The 23,795-nt window shown below is 46.9% G+C and overlaps 1 protein-coding gene across 6 annotated transcripts in view; it reads left to right on the top strand.

Annotated features, from left to right (window-relative positions):
• The window catches only part of Arhgap25 (Rho GTPase activating protein 25), a 79,920-nt gene that overhangs the window by 19,221 nt on the left and 36,904 nt on the right, over positions 1–23,795 (top strand). The window contains exons 2-3 of one of the 6 annotated variants that reach the window (XM_087658798.1): positions 13,865–15,098; positions 16,139–16,338. In XM_087658798.1, coding sequence (XP_087514924.1) covers positions 16,156–16,338 — 183 coding nt within the window. In that variant the 5' untranslated portion in view covers positions 13,865–15,098; positions 16,139–16,155. 6 annotated transcript variants of the gene reach the window in all.

Below are 23,795 nucleotides of genomic sequence, written 5' to 3'. Positions count from 1 at the left end.
CCTTCCCCCTCCCCCTTCCCCTTCTCCTGCTCAGCCCTTCCTCTCTCCCTCTCCTTTTTCTTCTTTGCTGTGCTGTAAGAGGGCAGCAGGTTGAGAAGTACATGGATTACCACCTACAGTCAAGAGTCCGCTAAAGAAGATTCTAACACACCTTTACTCAGATGTGTGATCGGAGTGACTTTCTCCCTCTCTGGTACCTGCTTTTCAATCTCTTCTGTATATCAGAGTGAAAAGTGTTGATCTTGGTGGAAACTAGAATCAAAGCTTTCCCAAAAAGATTATGGTTTTAGCGTCAGGAGTTGGTCTGGGTCATCTCAGCCCAGGATACTCTGTGAAGAACAAATGCGTTCCATGAATTAGGGACTGGGAGTCTTCCCTTCAGCTACTTCTTGCGATGGCTTATAAACATCTTCCTTCTTTTTTTCCCCCATACTAGTATTGCCCACAAGAACACATCCACAATTAGGCATAACAAATATGGATTTCCCATTTGAACTCTCGGCCTTCCATTCCCAGGCCTCACAATGACCATAAAAGTCACATTTTCTAAAGTATCTTTCATCTCTCAAGTGGAGTGGCCAGTGCACATTTCATGGCAGAGTACTCTGGGATATCCCTGCATCCTCTGGAAGTTCATGCCCCAAATATTCTCCCCACAAAATAACAAACCTCAGTCACATATCAACTGGCATTTCAGATTTTAGGCACCAAGCTGCCTGTCTGTTTATATTTGTGCTGTGGAACATCTTCCTACATATGAAAGGGACAGATGTTTTTGGAAGCTTTTCTTGAATCTAAGTGCAACCTCCTCCTCCTCCTCTTCCTCCTCCTCCTCTTCCTCCTCCTCCTCTTCCTCCTCTTCTTCCTCCTCCTCCTCTTCCTCCTCCTCCTCTTCCTCCTCCTCCTCTTCCTCCTCCTCCTCCTCTTCCTCCTCCTCCTCTTCCTCCTCCTCCTCTTCCTCCTCTTCTTCCTCCTCCTCCTCTTCCTCCTCCTCCTCCTCTTCCTCCTCCTCCTCCTCTTCCTCCTCTTCTTCCTCCTCCTCCTCTTCCTCCTCCTCCTCCTCTTCCTCCTCTTCTTCCTCCTCCTCCTCTTCTTCCTCCTCCTCCTCCTCCTCCTCTTGGATCTGACTTTAAGCCAGCTCCACTCACAGTTGGTATAAGAAGGCAACACCGAGGAAGAGAAGGAGAGGAGGCAGTGGCTGAGCGAAGAGTCAAAGGAAGAGGCCAATGATTCATCCACAGGCATGGTTGCCTCTCCCTCGTCTTCTCAATTCACATCTAAATATTTACTCTTGCCATCAAGATGGCTTCTTGGTACTTGCCACACAAGCCTGATGACCTTAGTCTGACTTTCATCTAGATTGTACAGAGGAAGGCGAGAGCAGCCGTCCTCTGCCCTCCATTTGTACACATATACACTGTGACAAGTGCGCAGATGCTCACACATAGGCATGCGTACACACATTCATCTCACACGCACGCACACACGCACACACACTAAATAAATGAACACTTGCTGTTTTTCTAAATTTATCCCAATTCAGTTTATTATACAATGTATAAGCTGTTTTATTCTTGATAAATTTCCATTTTTTGGCTGGATTTAGTTGAATGGAATTATTACCTAAAACATAACCCATGGAGGAACCTGGGCCAATGACAGAAGCACCAGAATCTGTTTTCCCACACGAGCATAAGCCTGGCAGAGTCCATCTAGCACAACCATCTTGGAAGTCCGGTGTCTCATGGAGGTTTCATTTTTCCAGGAGGTTTGGTGGTAAATTGTGTTTAATTTTGGTAAATTTAAGATCTTGAAACATGAGTACTGTTTTAGGATTCTCCAGAGTCAAAGTGCTTGTGGAATGAATCTGTCTGTTTGTCTGCCTGCCTGCCTGCCTGCCTGTCTGTCTGCCTGCCTGTCTGTCTGTCTGCCTGTCTGTCTGTCTGCCTGCCTGCCTGCCTGTCTGTCTGCCTGCCTGCCTGTCTGCCTGCCTGCCTGTCTGTCTGTCTGCCTGCCTGTCTGTCTGTCTGCCTGCCTGCCTGCCTGCCTGCCTGCCTGCCTGTCTGCCTGCCTGCCTGCCTGCCTGCCTGTCTGTCTGCCTGTCTGTCTGTCTGCCTGCCTGCCTGTCTGCCTGCCTGCCTGCCTGTCTGTCTGTCTGCCTGCCTGCCTGCCTGTCTGTCTGCCTGCCTGCCTGTCTGCCTGCCTGCCTGCCTGCCTGCCTGCCTGCCTGCCTGTCTGCCTGCCTGCCTGCCTGTCTGTCTGCCTGCCTGCCTGCCTGCCTGCCTGCCTGCCTGCCTGCCTGTCTGTCTGCCTGCCTGTCTGTCTGCCTGCCTGCCTGCCTGCCTGTCTGTCTGTCTGCCTGCCTGTCTGTCTGCCTGTCTGTCTGTCTGCCTGCCTGCCTGCCTGCCTGCCTGCCTGTCTGTCTGTCTGTCTGTCTATCTATCTATCTATAAAGAGAATTTGTTGGAATGATCTTCAGGTGTCAGCTCCTTTCACAATGACTGAGCTGTGTGCTCAGTCCCGTAAGGCTGGAGTCTCAGCTGGTTTTCTGCCTTTGTTAGAATCCCAAAGAAGAAAGCTCCAATATCAGTGAAGGAATGCATGTGCTAGCAAGGGGAGGACAAACAGGCAAAGAGAAATCTTCCTTCTTCTATGCTCTTGTATAGGCTTCTAGCAGAAGGTGTCATCCGTATTAAAGGTGTGTCTTCCCACCCCAAGATCCGAATCAAAGGTGTGAGTCTTCCTGCCTCAAAGGTCCTTACTAAAAGTGGATCCAGCTACTTCAAACCAGGCAGAAAATCTCTTCTCACAGGTGTGCTCTACATTTCTGGATTGCAGTTCATTCCAGATATGGTCAAGCTGACAACCAAGAATTGCATCACAAGTAGCTACCTGTCATTGTCACCCCTGTGCCAGGCAGCTGGGAATACATCACCTGAGCAGCCTGTGCTGCTTGCCTGGATCATCAAATGACAGAAACCTGTGCTCCAGGCAAACCAGAGACAATCATTTCTGTTTACTCTATTCCACTCCAGCATTCTCTGAGCCCTCCTTCTTTGATTATTGACTTTCAGGAAAATTTAAAGGCCCATGCCTTTGATTTGACATTTTCAAACTTCTTTGGTTTTTGTTTTTTCCTGCAAATGAAATAGCCTGTGACGTTCATATCAGACAAAATTTAAAAAGCCAGGAACCCCTGGAGAAGGAGGGAAAGTCTGGTTTCCAGAGTTGTGTTATCAAGTTGTCTCTCTGTCTCTCTCTCCCCCCCTTTTTGACAAGAACAACAAAATAACATAATACGTGAAGAAACATTAATTAAGTTTTTGATCTGATGATGAATCCAACCTTCTAGAAAGAAGAACTGTTGACCAAGAATCTTATACCCAGAAAAACTACTAACTCGGCTCAGATAACGGTGCCTGCCATCAAACCAGATGAGCTGAGTTCAATCCCTGAAACCCACATGGTGGAAAGAAAAACTTGACCCCTGAAAGTTGTCCTTTGACCTTCATATGTGCTCTATGAAGCTTGTGTATGGCCCATTCAAAGGGGAAAACTAGATCAGCATAAACTATCCACGAAAAGGAAATAGAAAACATAAAAGGAAGTGAAGAGAAATGCTGAAGCTAAAAATCATATATACATGAAATGAAAATCTTACTAGAGGGTTTCGAAACCAGATATGAGGAGGACGAAAGAGAATCTGCAAGCTCAAGGGTGGGGCATTGGAAGTCGTCATGTCTGAGGAACATAAGCCAAATTAGAGGAAAGTGCTCAGAGCTTAAAGAGTCTGCAGGACGTGAGTCAACAGAGAAATACACTCATTGTTTGAGTCTCGGGGGAAGAGAGAAAGGGGAAGAGAGGACGTCTGAAGAGCAACAACTGAAAGCTTCCCACACTTGATGAAGTACATGAATATGAAGAACCAAGTTGCTGAGTTGAGTGGGATGAGCTTAGGGCCCACAAAGATGCGTTTCAGCCAAACTTTCAGAAAAGAGTGATAAAGAAAAATCTAAAAACCAGTGGAAGAGGGGACTGCTCACCTACAAAGGACTCTCAATAAGGTCATGGAAATTTCTTATAAGAAGCTTTTGATCTGATGATGAATCCAACCTAGAAAGAAGAACTGTTGACCAAGAATCTTATACCCAGCAAAACTACTAACTCGGCTCAGATAACGGTGTCTGCCATCAAACCAGATGAGCTGAGTTCAATCCCTGAAACCCACATGGTGGAAAGAAGGACTTGACCCCTGAAAGTTGTCCTTTGACCTTCATATGTGCTCTATGAAGCTTGTGCATGTGTGTGTGCGTGCACGCCTGCACACACACACACACACGCGCGCGCGTGCGGTAAATAAAACATTTTTAAAGAGTGAGAGAGAAGGTAAGACATTCCTAGAGAAAAGTTAGGGGAATTCAATAGTCTCATCCTACAAGAAGTGATAAATGAGGTTTTGAAGGACAAAATGGAAGGTTACTTACCATAACTCAAAGATAACAAAGACATACAGATCTCAAGAAGTGTGTGTGACCTACAATTATTAAAGCAACTTATAACACTGCTGTGAAACTATACCCTTATTTCTGCATAATTTAAAATGTTAAAGCTCACTCTAGATGCTAACATAATTGTAATTTTGGTTTATAAACTATACACTCTTCTTAATAATTTAAGAGAGGTACAACTTTTAAGATTAAAAATTTGTAATTTTCTTGGAATTACAAGTTATAAAAATGCAATGTGGGGGCTGGGGATTTAGCTCAGTGGTAGAGCGCTTACCTAGGAAGCGCAAGGCCCTGGGTTCGGTCCCCAGCTCCGAAAAAAAGAACCAAAAAAAAATGCAATGTGATGACATTTAAGAACCGAAGACATAGGGACAAAAGGCATTAAAAACAGCATTTGCATGTTATTAAAGTTAAGTTGGGATAAATCAAAAGTGGAACAGAATAAGCTTGGACTGTTAAACCCAATTCCACTGTAATCAATATAAAATAAATAAATAACATATGCAAGAGAAAATAAGAAATCTAAACGTTTGGTGTAAAGATTCAACTGAAGAAGACAGTCCTTCAGAAAATGAAGGTCCAAATACTACAAGGAGCGCGAGAAATGAATGGCAAATGCACAGAATTAACTCCCTTGTCACCTATGTTTATTTTGAATGCAAATGACAAGATGGAGATTCTTCTGAATGGAGAAGAAAACACGCCCCAGTAATACACTGTCTGTGTGCATAAAACCAGAGTAGATTAAAAGTGGAAGCTTTAAGATACGTTCCCTGAAAATGCTAACTGAAGTAAGGGCGACTATCCTCACAGCCATGGAAATGCTGTGGATCTGTAGAGAAGCCGTAGCAAGGACTCGAATCAATGAAAGCAAAACTGGAATTGGATACAGCACCACCTGTTTCACAGACACACGCATGATATCTGTTAGTACACTGGACAGTTCCATGCCAGCCACCTCAGTAACTGGAATAGGTAGGTGGAGGAGCATCTCTGCTATGTCCCACTACTGACACTCGGCCTGGAATAAACCTACAACTATGGTCAAGACTGAATCAGTAATTACAAACCTGAGAGAGAAAGACCTGATACTTCACCAATGAACTCCATCAAAGTATTATGTTTTTATATTTATTTTTATTTTATATTATATGTGTTGAGTGTTCTGCCTACATGTATGTACACCCAGTACCCTTGGAAGCCAGAAGAGGGCATCAAATCCCCTAGAACTGGAGTTACACATGGTTGTGAGCCACCAGGTGGGTGCTGGGAAATAAATCTGGTTCTTTGGAAGAGCAGTCAGTGCTTTTAGCTGTACCATTTTCCAGCCCCACTTCAGAAAAATGACTGACACCAATCCTTCTTGAGAGAGAGAGAGAGAACAATCTTCCAGCTTATATTATAAGCTAGCCATACCCTGGAATCAAAGCTATCCAAAAATACTACAACAAAACACAAACCATTATCCTTTGTAACACTGTTGCAAACACCCCCATCCAAGTACAATCAAGTTGGAATTCACAGTCTGAAAGGCCATGTGTTGTCATGATGGGATTCATTACTGGAACCCAGGATGACTCAAGGCCAATCAATATGACAAACCACATAGCAGAGGGAAGGAAAAACACGTGATTATAGACCCTGTGAGCATAGCAGCGCTCCACCACACAGATCACGTAGCCTTTAGAAGCCAAACATGGAGTCCTCCATTCTTCATTATTTACTCTCAGTAAGGCTGGTGCTGATCGTATTGAATACAAGTTCGCAGTCTTCTGAGAACATTGAGCTTTCCAAAACAGGACTCAGCTGTGGATAATATAAACCAGTTATTTAAGTATCTTTGCATTCATAGAATATTCTAGAGATTTGACATGGATGAAGATGGGCAAAGCTAACTTTGGAGACTTTGTATATAAAGTAAATTTATAAATCTCATTGGAAATCATTCTCTTCTCTTTACCATTCTTGTTCTCCACTGTTTCCATTGTATTTTGTGTGCAGTAATCTACCCGCCCCCCCTCACCTACATACACATTCAGACTCTGTTTCACACTTTCAGATTTCCTTCTTATTATTGCTAAGATAACCTTGGTTGTTTTAAAAGGAAAGCTATCATTGGAGGCCAGAGATGTGCAATGGCGAGGATAGGTTTTGGAGTAGGGAAGCACAGTTGAGTTTCCTTCGTGAGTTTTCTCTCAGGCCTCTGTGCTTGAGCAGAGTGACTGTGCAGGGAGCACTCCTCATACCAGGAGCTCAGTGCTCCCCATTCATTATCCAGTTAAATGATGGCAGCAGGGGAGGGAAGCAGGTCCATCTCACCTGAGGGAAAGGTGACCACTGGGTCATCTCAGTGATTCAAGGGTGAGTAGTCAACATCAGGGTCTGAAAATGATGATTTGGGGAAATCGCCATGATGAAATTCAGGGCAATGGCTAATTGTTGTGAAATGCCAGGTATGGGGGTGGGTGTTAATAGGATCTTGAAAGAGTGAGCGTGCTCCCCCACATCCATTCCTGTGTATTCCAGTTTTGAAATTTAATGTTTATGAGTTTGCTGCCTTTGAATCTATTCCTTCTTTCTTCTTTGCTAAGATATTTTAAAGCTAATCCCACATTCAAAGTAGCCCTTTGCTTCATACTAAAGTGAGCACCTTTGGAAATGCAGATACTGTATTTCCTAACTGTATGACTTTGGTCAAGCTTAACAACACTAATCAGTATCTTATGCTATCAGACTTCTGATCAGAGGTAAGTTATTTCCATGTCTAGTGGGGCGTGGGATTCTTTTGTGAGGCTGTATCATTGGCCAACACATCCAAAGTGTCGCTCACACATTGGGTAAAGTTCAAGGCAAGAATTAATCTTCCCAAAGACCAGAGATGGTGCCTGGAGCTCACTAAAGCAACGTCCAAAGAAGGACAAAGACCTGTGGCCTCCAGGACGCACATCTTGATGGGCCTGGAGTGTTGTTTCCCTGGCGGGACTCTGACCATAAAAGATAGGATTCTCACATGTATAAAATGAAAATCCTTCGAGCCCCTCAGCACACTATTTATAACTGAGTTTATAAAGTAAAGACCCTTACCTAAAATGGCTGGTCTTGATGCTGGGAAGGGGCATAGATCTCTTTATTCTTGTCACTGGGTAACTCATGGCTCTAATTATCCTACAGTACTACAGGTGTGGGCCATTCTTCCTCACATTCATGCTGGGGAGGCAGGTAGCTTCTGGACAGTCAGAGACATGGCCACTTGGTCTGCTCTGCTTCGTTTGTCACTCGTTGCTGAATCTCTACTTGTCTGCACTGAGGAAGAGGCAGGGCTCAGAGGAAGTGCTCACAGCTCTGCAAAGCTTCTTGTTATTACACTCGGTTTCCTGTTATGCAGAGATGTGCAGAGAGAGAAGAGAAAGAGAAGAGAGAGGGAAGAGGAGAGAAAGAGAGAGAGAAGAGGAGAGAAAGAGAGAGAGAGAGAGAGAGAGAGAGAGAGAGAGAGAGAGAGAGAATGCACCAGGGAGCTGTAGCAAACTGATGCTGACCCAGGAGAGGCAATGGAACCCCACAGTCCTAGGAAACAGGAAAGCCCCCAAATATGAACAGTTCCAGGGGTCCCAGGAGACACCATAGGCTAAGGAGAATTTTCCTGAAGGCAGGAAGACTTTGGAGACTGAGGCTTGTTCCTAGCCTGGGTTTCTAGAGCTGCTAAATGGATAAATGAAGCAAAAAGCCAGGCCTTCCTCATCCCCACCTCCCCACCTCTCTCTTCTCTTCTTCCCCTTAGTTCACACACACACACACACACACACACACACACACACACACACACACACACACACCACACACACACTTACTCTCTCTGCCACTAACCCCCATGTAACCACTGAGACAATATCTGTGCCTGGCTTTTCTGTCAGAATTCATCATTATTTATACCAAATTCCTTTCTAAGGTGGGCTCTGCTCCTTCCAGTTGTCATGGTCACCTGACTAACATGAAAGACATTTCCATCAGTATAGAAAGTGAGGTGCACTCTAGTCCTGGGTAGTGAAGACGCATTCAGAGGACAATTGTGGGTGTTCTATAAATCTGTTCTCAGGGGTGAGTGAGTGTGTGGGAAAGGCTCCTGTGAGAGTTCAGAGCACAGAGCAGACGTCTCTGTGCCACCTCCGGTCTCACGGCTCCTCTGTGATGTTCTTCATACCGAAGTGAAAATGGAAATGTCTTTGGCTGTTTGAAGCAGGAGGCAGCAAGGGCTTTGCTGCTCTTAGGGTACCTCAGAAACTTCTTCTCAACCTGGGGATGGATCTGGGTTAGCTCAGCACTCTCCTTCCCACTCCATGCCCACAGTAGGCTTCAACCAGCATCTCTCCGGTTCTTCTAATGAGCTTGGGCAGTGATCTGGGGACCAGCAGGATTACCTAATATGTCCATCTTCCTGTTGACGTCAACAAAGCCTGGGTGGTAGGCTTGAGGTTTCAGTACTATTTTTCTGTCAGTGTTTTTCAAGGCCTGACGAGTGCTACCTATGACACACTGGCGGAAGTAGAAGCACAAGGTTGTTTACATATAATGTTGGAGGTAAATTGGGTGGGGACCGATGGTTTGAGTCTGTCCCCCAGAGTTCACGTATTGGGAATTTGATCTGCAGTGCAGCAGTGTCTGGAGGTGGGACCTCACAAGAGGAGATGATGCCCCGTGGAGGGATGTCTTTATCTGGAGATTAGGTTGTTACAAGACTCCAACCCTCTCCTGTTTGCCTGTTCCTTCCTCTAGCCCTCTTGCTGTGGGACATCGTAGCTCAGAGACTGGTGCCATGTGCAGTCTCCAGAACTGTAAACCAAGTGATCTCTGAGCTGGGTGAGTTACTCAGCAGCAAGTGTTCCGTTAAGCAGCAGAGACAAAGACCAGGAGCTTCCTGTGGTCGGTCCTCATGGCTTTGCTTCTACCCAGATGAAGGACGGGCTGTCTGTGCTCTGCACGCTTTCTTACTCTATAACCACTTTGATTTGTAATGTGGGTGGCTCTCGGCATCACAGGATGCCGTTCCTTTCTGGGCCTAAGTATGGATAGCTGGCTTTAAAGTCACTAGCTGGAGACCATCACTCCAGCTCGGGACTTCAGACCTTTGCCTTTAAAACGGAGGTCGCACTCAGGTACTACCTACTGAAGGGCTTGTCTGTGCACAGAAGTAACGGAGACCTGCGCCACATCAGGTACCTGTAAGGACTTGCTATGTGTTGTTACTGGCCGCTATTACTGGAGTAGGCAACAAGCAGCCACCACCTGCAAGGAAACAAGCGAACACACTCAGAAGTCCCACGAATAGGAAAAATTCCATTACTGTTACAAATATAAATCCCCTTGATGGTAATTACCAATACATCCTAAAATGTTATTTTATTCATTCACTAAATATGCACCAATGGCTGTCTGCGGCCAGACCCCTTATTACAGGTGATAGTGTTCTCAGTGGGTGGCAATCACTCTGTAGCCCTCTCTGTGTGAAACTCACTCTGTGGCACTCTCCGTGTGAAACTCATTCTGTGGCACTCTCTGGGTGGCACCCTCACTGTGTGGCACTCTCACTGTGTGGCATTTTCTGTGTGGCACTCTCTGTGTGGCACTCTTTGTGTGTGACATTCTCTCTGTATAGCACTCTCACTGTGTGGTACTCTCTGTTTAGCATTTTCTGTGTACCACTCTCACTGTGTGGCACTGTCTCTGTGAGGCACTGTCTGTGTGGCACTCTCTGTGTGCCATTGTCTCTGAGTGGCACTGTCTCTGTGTGGCACTGTCTGTGTGGCACTCTCACTATGTGGCACTGTCTCTATGTGGTACTCTTACTGTGTGGCACTGTCTCTGTGTGGCACTCTGTGTGTGGCACTCTCTGGCACTCTGTGTGTGGCACTCTCACGTGTGGCACTCTTTGTTTGGCACCCTCTGTTTGGCACCCTCTCTTTGTGGCACTCTCTCTGTGCTGGACTATCACTGAGTGCCACTGTCTCTGTGTGGCATTTTCTGTGTGGCATTCTCTGTATGCACTCTGTGTGGCACTATGTCTTTGTGACACTCTGTGTGGCACTGTCTGTGTGGCACTCTCTCTGTGCTGGACTATCACCGTGTAGCTAAGCATTCTCGTGCTCTAATTCCAGCTCCTGTCATTTCTGCAGATGGATCTTGGGCTTCTGTGAGTTTCTGGAGGATGGGTGGTGCATGGGCTTGGATCTGACACTGTCCTGCTGTCTGTCAAGAGCTCAGCAATATGGGCTGTGTGGGCAGTGAGGAGGCTTACCTAAGGTATGCAAACTCCAAGCCTCACAGAGACCCCGGCCCCTCCTTGTTCATTTTACACTCGGCATGCGTGTCCACTCTCAGAAGCATCTCATATGGGGTCCTTTCCCACTAACACCTTCTGGCACAGCTGGCGTACTGGGTGGAGTCCTGTGAAACTTCCATTCCCACCTCTCTCCCTCCTTTTACCCCTTACTTTCCCCAGTCCTTCATCTTGTTTGACATTAAATCAACTCTGTATTTATAATGATACTGTTTACAGCTTCTTTCAACTCTTGGGTTTTAGAGCGAGGCACTGGCTGAGGCAAACCCATTACCATTGTTAACTCCTGTGGGTTAATCAGCCACAAAGAGCTTCTGACACTCATGGAGGAAGAAACAAATCGGAGAGCAGCCTGAGACTCAGCCATGGCCACTGTCACAGAAGTGTGTGTTCCTCTCTACCTTTTCCTGCTGACTCTTCTCTGGAGTCTTCACTGGGGGCCAGGATATAAGATGAACAGGGACAAGCAGTATCTTCATCCTGTCACACTGCAAGTGGAGAGGGAGACAGGAGAGGGGTGGGGTGGGGGGAGAGCTGCCAGTCGTGGTGACAAACACCGTGCCACATACCTATTGCTAGTGAAAGGGGACAGGTCTGGAGAACTGCCAAGTTGAGATACAAGGTCTTCTCATGGAGCTGTGGCCTGACTTGAGTCTCAAAGGGTGGACAAGAACTTTTCAGAGGGAATGAGTGCGAGGAGCACAGTGTCTTGCAGGGTGGCTATGGAGAGGAACAGAAAAGCCACCAAGACTCCAGGTGTCATATGGGCAGTGTGTTTAGGCTTGATTTTCTAGGAGCGAGCCATGGAGGCTCATGGGAGATTTGTGGTCAGGAGACAAACGTAAGCCTGTACCTCAGAAGGTCACAGCACCAGCAGTCTCTTATCTGCTGACTGCAGGAGCCACGGCCTCTTGGGTCAGTGATAGACTCTAGCTGTAGAGGCCAGAGAGGAGCAGGCTGGGATATGTTTGTAAGTACAGGACGGGATAGAAGGCAGTAAGAAGTAGGAAGGGTGGTGAGCCTGACTAGCAGAGTGGTAAACTTGAGAATTTCCCTCGGGTGCCTGTAAGCAGCCAGGAGGATGCAACTTATTAGAGAGGTCTGGAGAGGAGCCGTAGGAATTCTCCTCCCTTTTCTAATCCATTCAGACAGGTTTCCGAGGTGATGCTCAGCTCATGGTAGGAAAACACCAGCAGCCCCTCCCATCTTTCCATCCCTGTGAACCTCCTCCCCCCTTCCACAGCCACCTCACACAGGGTGTCCACCAGGGTGACTGGAGAGCATATAGTTGAGGTGCTACAGAGGGGCCCCTAGGAAAGTTTGTGGTTATTTTTCAGGTCAGTGGGTCAGCAGATGGGAAGACGAGGAGGAAGTGACAGTGTCTCTGAGGCGACTTCTCTACCCATACTTCCTTCTTTAATTTTCTCTTGTTCCAATTTGGGGCAAAAATAAGCTAACTTCTGCTGCAGAAATAAAGCCTGGGGTTCCTGGTACACCTCCGGTCTTCCCCCTTCTCCCACTGCAGACCCGGCTACACTGTATATCTTCTGTGTCTCTTTAACTGCAGTCTGAATTTCAGCATGGGCAATCTAATTGCACAACATGTTTTTCAGAGTCCTGCCTTCCTTGTCAGTGACATGTGATGGCTGCCATTTCCTCTCAGAAGAAGGTTGAAGCCTCACTCTACACCCAAGGCCACTACCTCTGGTGGGGGGGCTATTCCTCAGCTACTGAGTGCTTGAAATACTGATGTAAATGTATGTTTACTTAATCCTATTTGCCTAACTGACCACACCCAGCTACAGTGACTACTGTGTCCTCTAGCACAGTGCCAGCCAGGGACTACAGTGACTACTGTGTCCTCTAGCACAGTGCCAGCCAGGGGCTACAGTGACTGCTGTGTTGTCTAGCACAGTGGCAGCCGGGGCTTGATTTTCTTCTAGAGTAAGGGAGCATTTCTGGCCTCATCCTGCTTTTGCTCCAGAGAATTCCACAAACACGGAGCAGCTGCAGTTTCAGTGTTTGTAGAACTATCCCCTGCCCTTGTCCCTCTATAGCTTGCTTTGTAGCCCATGCCTAGTTCATTCCTCCTCCCTGCGGGGATTCTTGACCATGAGTGTGAAGACCAGGTCACAGCAAAGTTTGTCACTGTGACGATTGTGATGACAAGGAATTAACGCTGGTGGTTGCAGGTCACCTCTGAAGAGGGACTGTATTAAAAAAGTAACAAAGAGTGGGAGTCAAAGCCAAGACCACCAGGCTGCTGCTCCCACACTTGGGTCATCTGTAAGAGGCCTGCCTGGTGGGCCAGGTCTGGGGGCTAAGGTGGGGCAGGAAGCTCCTCTGCTGAGTAGCTGGCTTACCGTGACCCAGGTGCATTGGGCAACTTGTCGTAGATAGACTTCCAGCTGTATACAATGTGTGCAGATCTCTCCATGTGCTCTAACTTACGGTGCGTGATCGTGGACATATGGCCATGTCGAGGATAGGGGGATGACAGCAGGTACAAAAGAAACACTGGCTATACGGTACATATATGGTGAGTGGTGTCACTTTAGGCACTGTCATGGTGCTGTGCTGCTTCCCTGTCGCATGGGTGTCATGTCCTCATTGGGTCATATTTAAGAACACCAACATCACACAGTCCTCCCACACATCCTCCCACCTTTCCAGTCCATTCTTCAGGGCACAGGTGTTTCTAGGGGGTGATCATTTGGGGCTTAGCTATTGTTCGTTTTCACCATGAAGGACCATGAAATTTCCTTGGAACTATGTATAGAATACCCTAACCATTGGCCTCCATGTTCATCAAATTCCCTCAAATCTACAGTGTCTTTCTAGTTTTTGCTAATCCCTGTTCCATTTCTGGATGCTTCTGACATCTTCCACTTCTCTTTCCTCTAGCAAAGATTCTAATAAGGTCTGTGGGATTCTGGGAGTGGCTCAAGAGACCTAAATCTTCATAGACATCATGTGGCCTTTACCTAATTTTTTCCCTTTTCATGTTGGTTCTATTTGGTTATAGGGATGTTCTCCATCACTCTCCTGCAAGAAAGGAGTCCTCTTCCCGTGTCTGATGGTGCTTCAGAGAAGCAGCAATAAGAGTCGCGCTGGGATGGGCTTACACAGAGGCCACTGATTACCTCACTCTTCATCTTCTTCAACAGTGTTTTTGTGAAGGACACATTCGCTTTTGTCCATGTATACCTTCTCCCTAGTACAGATAAGTCTTTTTGAGATACACCCTGACATAGAAGGATACAATGTTGCCCAGTCTTTAGTCCTTCATTCACATCTACTCCTCCTTGTTGCTCCATGGCCAATGCCTATTCATCATCTCATCCCCCTGGTGGGTCCTTGGAGTAAGTGGTTAGCCCCAGGAAAGACTCTGGAAATAGTAGATAGCTAAAATGAAAGATAGGAAATTCAGGTTTAGGGATTTTGTTTTGTTTTATTTTGTTTTTGTTGTTTCATTTTGGTTTTGGTTTTGGTTTTGCTCCTCCTTTTTTTGGTGAGGGTGTCAAGACATGCTGATACAAAATGATCTCTTTACAAACCAAATGGGCGTCAAGCTGACAAGTTATCTTCCACCACCACTGTCTAGATGCTTTCCCCATGCTGATGGCTCTCCATTGCATGGCTCAGTCAAGCATGTGCTGCAACTCTTCCAGTTCCCTAATGGGAGTTAAGGAATGGAGGTGTAACTGTCTTATAGGAACACAGAGTGGTTGCAGGAGTGAAGGGCCCAGTTGTTGCCCTCTGTGTGATACAGAGGACAGCTCTCTACACAGCTCGAGTGAATGGAGGAAAGACCACCACCCTGTGTAAAATACTCGTACTTTGAAGGATGCTGGGAACATGAATAAAGACCAGGAACCATGGGCCTAGGAGTCGGGCAAACAGGAATCAAAGGCATCGGGGGAAGTTTCTGGTTAAATGTGCTAAGGGTGAGAATGAGTGAACATGGGAACTCTGAGCTTGAAGTGAGAGAGAGAGAGAGAGAGAGAGAGAGAGAGAGAGAGAGAGAGAGAGACTGAGGACACTCTCAAAGATGTCTCCATCCTTATAGTTGGGTGTAGTCACCTGTTGACAAAATTAAGAGGGGGCACATGTGGTCAGTGGTCTCTATGTGTTGTTTGGTTGACCTTCACAATTCTACACTGTAAGGACTGTCATCAACAATTTAACTAGTGTGGAAACTGAGGCCAAGAGAAACGCCAGTCAAAAACAAGGAGAGAAGGACAGGTCTCTCTAGACAGGTAAGACAAAAAGGATAAGGAAGAACTCGATACCTTCACCGTGTTATTAATATCTCGGGGATCAACCAAAGCTAACTAATAGAACAAGAGGTAGGAGCTTTCCTTCGACAGCAGAGCAGGCACAGGCACTTGGTATCAGCAAGGTCAGAGGGTCAGCACAAGGTCGAGGCTTTGAGGGGCAGCAACTGATTGGAAGGTCACTGTTGAGCTGGCTAGAGAAGAGAGAAGGCAAGTGTTAGAAGAAAGGGTTGGCTGGAAACCAGGGTGGCAGATAGGTCACTTTGGAGGTGCGGGAAGGAAGAAGACAGTTGCTCTGGGTGGGGGTCACCATGGAGGTGCAAGTCAGGACCCAAGCAAATGATAGTCAGAACTCTGTAGGAAGCTAAAAGATAATTATAGCATGTAGTGGGTGGAAGGATCTGGCCTCAAGTCCTGCTTCTGCTTCTGTTAGTGGTGACAGTCTAACTAGAAAGGTAAGACAACTGTACCATCCAAAGCCCTTGGGCCAGCAAAGTGAGGCAAACACAGTGGGCAGGGGACTGGAGGGCACTAGATGACACTTGGCCAGAAAGTTTACGAGGTGCCAAGCCCTTGTGGCCTGGCATGTGAGCATGGTCTGCTGGAGAGACCGTGTTGGACAGTGAGGTCCAAGCTATAAGCTGGCTCCCCAGAAAGGCCATGGAGGAAAACCAGGCAGTTTCCGGTGGTCTCTGCAGCTGTTGGCCTTACTCTTGAGCACAGAGCAGGGCATTATTTTGTCCCCTGTCAGATACTCCCACGCAGGAAAAGGAAGCACCTTCCGTCAGATGCTGTGGCCACTTCCTCTTCAGAGGCTCCAGCCAATCTCCGTTTTGCAGCACGCAGGGCCAGAGGCAGCCGGACTGCAGGGGCTGATCATCCGTTGGTCTCCTTTCAGGAGCAGGACCCTGTGGGGTGCGGGGGGACAACAGGGCTTCCTCTCAGTCTCCCCCCACCCCACCCCCACTCGACTTTGTGCTTCATGTCCCTCGGTCAGCCTGCCTGTCTGTTCCTCTCTATAGCTCGGTCGAGGAGCGTGATGACTGGGGAGCAGATGGCGGCCTTCCACCCACCAACCACTCCCAACCCCCTGGAAAGGCCAATTAAGATGGGCTGGCTGAAGAAGCAGAGGTCCATTGTGAAAAACTGGCAGCAGCGGTATTTTGTGCTGAAAGCTCGGCAGCTCTACTACTACAAGGACGAAGAGGACTCAAAGCCACAGGTACCTGCCGCGTGTGCGCCCCTGCCTCAGTCCTCAGAGGACCTGGGCTTGCTTCAGGCAGGAGCCCACTGGCTGCTATCATTCCTGTAGGCCTTGGGGTCAGACACTTCACCTGGGGCGGTGCTGTGGCCTCTTGAGATGTTCTCTATTTTCCCTGGATAGTGAGGGTGGCAGAATCGTTCTCACTGGTACAGTGTGGTTTCTGGGGCACCCCGAGTCCAGCCTCACACCATAATGGTGGCATTGAGACAGTAACCCATCCTGGTAGCTTATGAGACCTGATTTAGCTATTTGGGGGGGGGGTCAGTAAATATGTACTGAACAAATACTATACTTAATTCCAAACTCATAATGTTCTCATACTAATTCCATTGTAGACCCTTGAAGTAAATCAATGAGTAAAGCAGGGAAAGGATCTGCTACAATAAGTAAGGGGAGTGTGGGGTTGTTTGAAAAGATGAGTTATGAGAGAAAGGAGGAGAATCTGGTGAGAGAGAAGTTTGGGAGACCTGTTGCCCTCTTAAGTGGGTTGCACAGACTGACTTTATGCAGGTGGTGGCAATACTAAGGAAGGGGTTGCTTGGTGGGACAAGAGCCTCCTGGGCAGAGGAAAGAGCCAAACAGGCTTAAGGGACATGTGTGACCTGTGTGGGAAGCCCTTGGGGATCTGGTGGCGGGAACAGAACCTGTGCTGAGAAGCAGAGGGGGAGAGGTCAGAGAAGTGAGGTGAGGGGTCAGGTTGTGAATGTCACTGAAAACACTCGGGCAGTTACACGGAGTGTCCTGGGAGCCACTGAGTGTTCTGAACAGAGGGGAGACAGCCGTTAGCTTGCTGTAAACCGATGCTTCTGTGTGCCCTAAAGCAGCAGGGCACAGGTGATATGGATAAGCGCTTACAGTGCTAGGAATGCCAGAGGGAGCTGGGGGCTGAAGGTCAGAGGTCAAGTTCAGGATATACTTTGAGAATAGAGGTCCAGAGTCCCCCATGAGGGCCAGGATAAGTCTGCAAGACAGCTTTGATCTCCAGTCTCAGGCCTGGGGCTCTTCACCATCTCCCCGATGCTGATGGTCATGGTGGGAAGCAAGGGTGGGATGGGCCACAGTTAGCTATGACTTTGGGATCCCGAGTGTAAACTGAGGTCTGTAACACCAGAGAAGGCTACATGCCCACTTAGAGTTCATATCCGTGATGACGGAAGTGAGGTAGGAGGGCTTAACTAGAATTTACTAGAGAAAACAGACTCCCAACAATTAGGAAGCTGAGGCTAAGACATAGATGGATATTGGGGTGGCTAAGCAGATGAATGGACAAGCAGATGGGAGAACCAAACTGAGACAGTGGCCGGGACCCCACCGAGCCAGGCATCTGTGTGTGACAGCTGGACTTCCTGTTCTTAATGAACGACTCTGAGATGCAAAGTCTCTTCAGCCACCCAGGCCCTCGGAAAGAGCCGCTGGGTCATGGCTGTCTCCGTGCAGTGCGAAAAGCGAACGGTGTTTCCCACGGAACGCTGCCTGCGTTCTTTCATGGCACTGCAATTACTGTTTCCTTTTTGGATCCTCCTTTCTTGTTTAAAATGAGACAACACTGTCTGGCCCGTGTTCGTCACATGATCTAATAACATAAAACACGCATGAAAAACCTGTTGTGTAAAAAACAAGCAAGTAACAGTAACAAGGGATAGAAGAATCACCTGTGAGTCCTGGCCTCTCCCCTTGTAAGAAACTCATGGCTTCTCAGGACCAAATTGACCGGGAATAAGTAGGCGATGTCGTTCTTCAGTCTTCAAGGATAACTTGAGATCTGTTAACGTTGGAGTTAGAGCAGGAGGGCAAGACAGGAAGCATGACAGTCCCCTTCCAGGTGACTGATAAAACAAACATGCTCATTGCAGATCTAAAACTAAAATTCTAGGGATAGAAGGCTACTCCTTTTGAAGGATTTGTTTTGCTGTGTGTTGCTAGGTAGGTTTGATGGTAAGAGCTGCACTGTAGGAAGTTAAGAAAATTAAACATTATTCACAATCTCATCAAGAAGTAGTTGCCTCAAGCCAGCATTCCCTGTCCACAGATACTTAGAGAGTCATCCTGGAAGTGTGAAGTAAGGACATGATTTAGTAGAAGTGACAAAAGGTCACAAACGTTGTTCCTTAGTGTTGGATATTGTTCTACAGTGTGACTACTCAATGAGCCAGTGATCGTGGCAGTCAATATATTGTATAAAGCTTCTGAAGTTTAAAAACTGATTTCTTAGTTGGGAGTCGATGGTCACGTATCGTTATCACAAGCTGGTGGCTCTCTGTCAACCTTCGTCCAGTCTCCGTTATCTCACTAAAATAGAGACAATCCGTTTCATGTTCTGCTAAACACACTATCATTTGTTCCCACTTCGGGGAGTCCTGAAAAACATCTGGACATGAACTGGAAGTTGTAGGTGAGGGCTAGATTTTTGCAAACAAGGAAGGCTCTACTTCCACACTCCTGGATATGGATGAAGACTTGACTGGGAAACACATCTGCAGAGATAGCAAACGAAACGGCCGCTGTCTGCATGGGCTTAGGGGAGCTGGGATTTTAAAGCAACCAGGGTAGCACAAGGGAATGACTGGCTTATTTCATAATTAAAAGTCAATGTAAGAAAATAGAACTTCAAATAACAAATGGGAAGCTCTCTCTCTCTCTCTGTGTGTGTGTGTGTGTGTGTGTGTGTGTGTGTGTGTGTGTGTTTGGTAAACAAATGTTCTTAATATTTAAAGTACTTGAAAATTGTAAGAAAAATTCAAACCAATCGATAGGAAAATGGCCAGATTTACCAAAGAAACACAATGGCCAATAAACATGTATTAAAACTTTGATCTCGGTAATAATTAATGATATATAGTGCTCATGAATGAGCCACCATGTCCTCTTGTCAAAGTGGGAGAACACCGTGCATAGCTGGAGTTTGATGTCCTTACCTTTACAGAGAACCTTTGTCCCACATCTCGGTGTGCAGGAGTTTTACCTAACAGGCCTGCCAGGGGTGTGCTAGTAAATGCCTACCAACAGACTCTTTGATAGCGACTTCATTTCTGTGTAGAATTTGCCAGTCTCTGTGGTCTAAATATTCGTTTCATGATTGGCTCAGAGTACATCCTGAGGACTGGCGAGATGGCTCAGCACTGGCTACTCTTCCCCGGGACCCAAGTTTGATTCCCAGAACCCACGTGGTGGCTCACTGTCTGTCACTCCAGCCCCTCTGGTGCTTCCACAGGCACCGGGTATGCATGTGGTACACAGCCATACCTACAGGCAAAACATTCATACACATAAATCAAAATTAAACTAAAAAGATCAAAGTACCTCGTATTGTCAGTGATGCCAGGAGCTCAGTGTTCTATAAAATTTCTACCACAGAGATAAATAGAAATACCACAGGCACAAATAGAAAGATGTGGTAAAGAACAGGAAACGACAAGTTTGGGATAACATTATCTTTTTATCTCCTTACTTTTTAAAATGCTGTGGGGAGCTATGTGCACATGAAGACAGGTGTCCAAGGAGCCCCGGGGCATCAGGTTCCCTGGAGTTGACATTATGGTTTCTTGTGCTGGGAATCAAACCACGATCCTCGAAGAGAAGTAAGCACTCTCAACTGCTGAGCCCTCTCTCCAGCCCCACACAGGAAGCCATTTTCCATGTGCTCACATAGTGTAAGTGTTAGCAATGGCTGTGCCCTCTAACTCTGCCCCATCTCCACTCAGAGTCCACCCATACCAACTGGCAAAGTTAGTGACAGTAGATATGACCACATGGATCCTTCCTCCTCCTCCTCCTCACTGCCCCACCTTTACCCTCAGGGTGTCTTCCTCCAGTCACCCTCCTGTTTGCCTATGACATCCAAGGGACAGGGAAGTCTGTCATGGGTGTTGATGCCCAGTGTGAGTGACTTGAACTCTGTTCCTTTTTTGAGCTAAGTCTGGTTGGGAAGTTCTGGTCAGGAATTCTGGATTCTCACTGTCCCATATACAATCTACTGTTTTCTTGTTTAATTACTTGTGGTTTGACAGCTAATTAACTTCTCTAAGCCTTATTTCCTGACCTCTCCAGTCAGGAAAAACAGTCCTTTCTAGATTTCTCATGATGATCTGCTCTACTGTTAGGGGCAGTGAGCAGTTTGACACCTGTCAGTTGCTCAATAAATTATATATATGTATATATGTATATGTATAATGTATATAGATATAGATATAGTAATACCAATACTTTATTTTTACAATTTTGCTATGAGGTGATTTGGGCTATCAAATAACAGTTTAGAGAAACTGACTTCCATTCCTGGTGGCATTTCTTCCTGAATAAAGAGGACACAGCTCTTCCCTCTGGAGCCGTACTAACCTAACCTAGTACAGTAGTCAAATGGCACAAGGGTCATGTTGTGGTCTCCAGACAGTGAGGACCTGCAGGTGACAGGATTAAAGACCAATGAAGGGTCAAGTGCTCCCCCTTATAGACAGCATCACAGTGCTCCCCATTATAGACAAGATCACAGTGCTCCCCATTATAGACAAGATCACAGTGCTCCTCCTTATAGACAGGATCACAGTGCTCCCCATTATAGACAGGATCACAGTGCTCCCCATTATAGAGAGCATCACAGTGCTCCTCCTTATAGACAGGATCACAGTGCTCCCCATTATAGACAGGATCACAGTGCTCACCTTATAGACAGGATCACAGTGCTCCCCCTTATAGACAAGATCACAGTGCTCCCCCTTATAGACAGCATCACAGTGCTCCCCATTATAGACAAGATCACAGTGCTCCCCATTATAGACAAGATCACAGTGCTCCTCCTTATAGACAGGATCACAGTGCTCCCCATTATAGACAGGATCACAGTGCTCCCCATTATAGAGAGCATCACAGTGCTCCCCATTATAGACAGGATCACAGTGCTCACCTTATAGACAGGATCACAGTGCTCCCCCTTATAGACAAGATCACAGTGCTCCCCCTTATAGACAGCATCACAGTGCTCCCCATTATAGACAAGATCACAGTGCTCCCCATTATAGACAAGATCACAGTGCTCCTCCTTATAGACAGGATCACAGTGCTCCCCATTATAGACAGGATCACAGTGCTCCCCATTATAGAGAGCATCACAGTGCTCCTCCTTATAGACAGGATCACAGTGCTCACCATTATAGACAGGATCACAGTGCTCACCTTATAGACAGGATCACAGTGCTCCCCCTTATAGACAAGATCACAGTGCTCCCCATTATAGACAAGATCACAGTGCTCCCCCTTATAGACAGGATCACAGTGCTCCCCATTATAGACAGGATCACAGTGCTCCCCATTATAGAGAGCATCACAGTGCTGCTCCTTATAGACAGGATCACAGTGCTCCCCATTATAGACAGGATCACAGTGCTCACCTTATAGACAGGATCACAGTGCTCCCCCTTATAGACAAGATAACAGTGCTCCCCATTATAGACAAGATCACAGTGCTCCCCCTTATAGACAGGATCACAGTGCTCACCATTATAGACAGCATCACAGTGTTCCCCATTATAGACAGGATCACAGTGCTCCCCCTTATAGACAGCATCACAGTGCTCCCCCTTATAGACAGGATCACAGTGCTCCCCATTATAGACAAGATCACAGTGCTCCCCCTTATAGACAGCATCACAGTGCTCACCATTATAGACAGCATCACAGTGCTCCCCATTATAGACAGCATCACAGTGCTCCCCATTATAGACAGGATCACTGTGCTCCCCATTATAGACAGGATTACAGTGCTCCCCCTTATAGACAGGATCACTGTGTTCCCCATTATAGACAGGATCACTGTGCTCACCATTATAGACAGGATCACAGTGCTCACCATTATAGACAGGATCACAGTGCTCCCCCTTATAGACAGGATCACAGTGCTCCCGCTTATAGACAGGATCACAGTGCTCCCCCTTATAGACAGGATCACAGTGCTCCCCATTATAGACAAGATCACAGTGCTCCCCATTATAGACAAGATCACTGTGTTCCCCATTATAGACAGGATCACAGTGCTCACCATTATAGACAGGATCACAGTGCTCCCCCTTATAGACAGGATCACAGTGCTCCCCCTTATAGACAGGATCACAGTGCTCCCCCTTATAGACAGGATCACAGTGCTCCCCCTTATAGACAGGATCACTGTGCTCCCCATTATAGACAGCATCACAGTGCTCCTCCTTATAGACAGGATCACAGTGCTCACCATTATAGACAGGATCACAGTGCTCCACATTATAGACAAGATCACAGTGCTCCCCATTATAGACAGCATCACAGTGCTCCTCCTTATAGACAGGATCACAGTGCTCACCATTATAGACAGGATCACAGTGCTCACCATTATAGACAGGATCACTGTGCTCCCCATTATAGACAGGATCACAGTGCTCCCCCTTATAGACAGCATCACTGTGTTCCCCATTATAGACAGGATCACTGTGCTCACCATTATAGACAGGATCACAGTGCTCCCCCTTATAGACAGCATCACAGTGCTCCCCCTTATAGACAGGATCACTGTGCTCCCCATTATAGACAGGATCACAGTGCTCCCCCTTATAGACAGCATCACAGTGCTCCCCCTTATAGACAGGATCACTGTGCTCCTCCTTATAGACAGGATCACAGTGCTCACCATTATAGACAGGATCACAGTGCTCACCATTATAGACAGGATCACAGTGCTCACCATTATAGACAGGATCACTGTGCTCCCCATTATAGACAGGATCACAGTGCTCCCCCTTATAGACAGGATCACAGTGCTCACCATTATAGACAGGATCACAGTGCTCCCCCTTATAGACAGCATCACAGTGTTCACCATTATAGACAAGATCACAGTGCTCCCCATTATAGACAGGATCATTGTGCTCCCCATTATAGACAGGATCACTGTGCTCCCCATCATAGACAGGATCACTGTGCTCACCATTATAGACAGGATCACAGTGCTCACCATTATAGACAGGATCACAGTGCTCCCCCTTATAGACAGCATCACAGTGCTCACCATTATAGACAGGATCACAGTGCTCCCCCTTATAGACAGGATCACAGTGCTCCCCCTTATAGACAGGATCACAGTGCTCCCCCTTATAGACAAGATCACAGTGCTCCCCATTATAGACAAGATCACTGTGTTCCCCATTATAGACAGGATCACAGTGCTCCCCATTATAGACAGGATCACAGTGCTCCCCCTTATAGACAGGATCACAGTGCTCCCCCTTATAGACAGGATCACAGTGCTCCCCCTTATAGACAGGATCACAGTGCTCCCCCTTATAGACAGGATCACAGTGCTCCCCATTATAGACAAGATCACAGTGCTCCCCATTATAGACAGGATCACTGTGCTCCCCATTATAGACAGGATCACAGTGCTCCCCATTATA

This window comes from Rattus norvegicus, chromosome 4, assembly GCF_021556685.1.
Source record: "Rattus norvegicus strain SHRSP/BbbUtx chromosome 4, alternate assembly SHRSP_T2T, whole genome shotgun sequence".
NCBI lineage: Eukaryota > Metazoa > Chordata > Mammalia > Rodentia > Muridae > Rattus > Rattus norvegicus.
The sequence above is the reverse complement of the archived record's forward strand: the minus strand, read 5'-3'. Positions and strand labels throughout refer to the sequence as shown.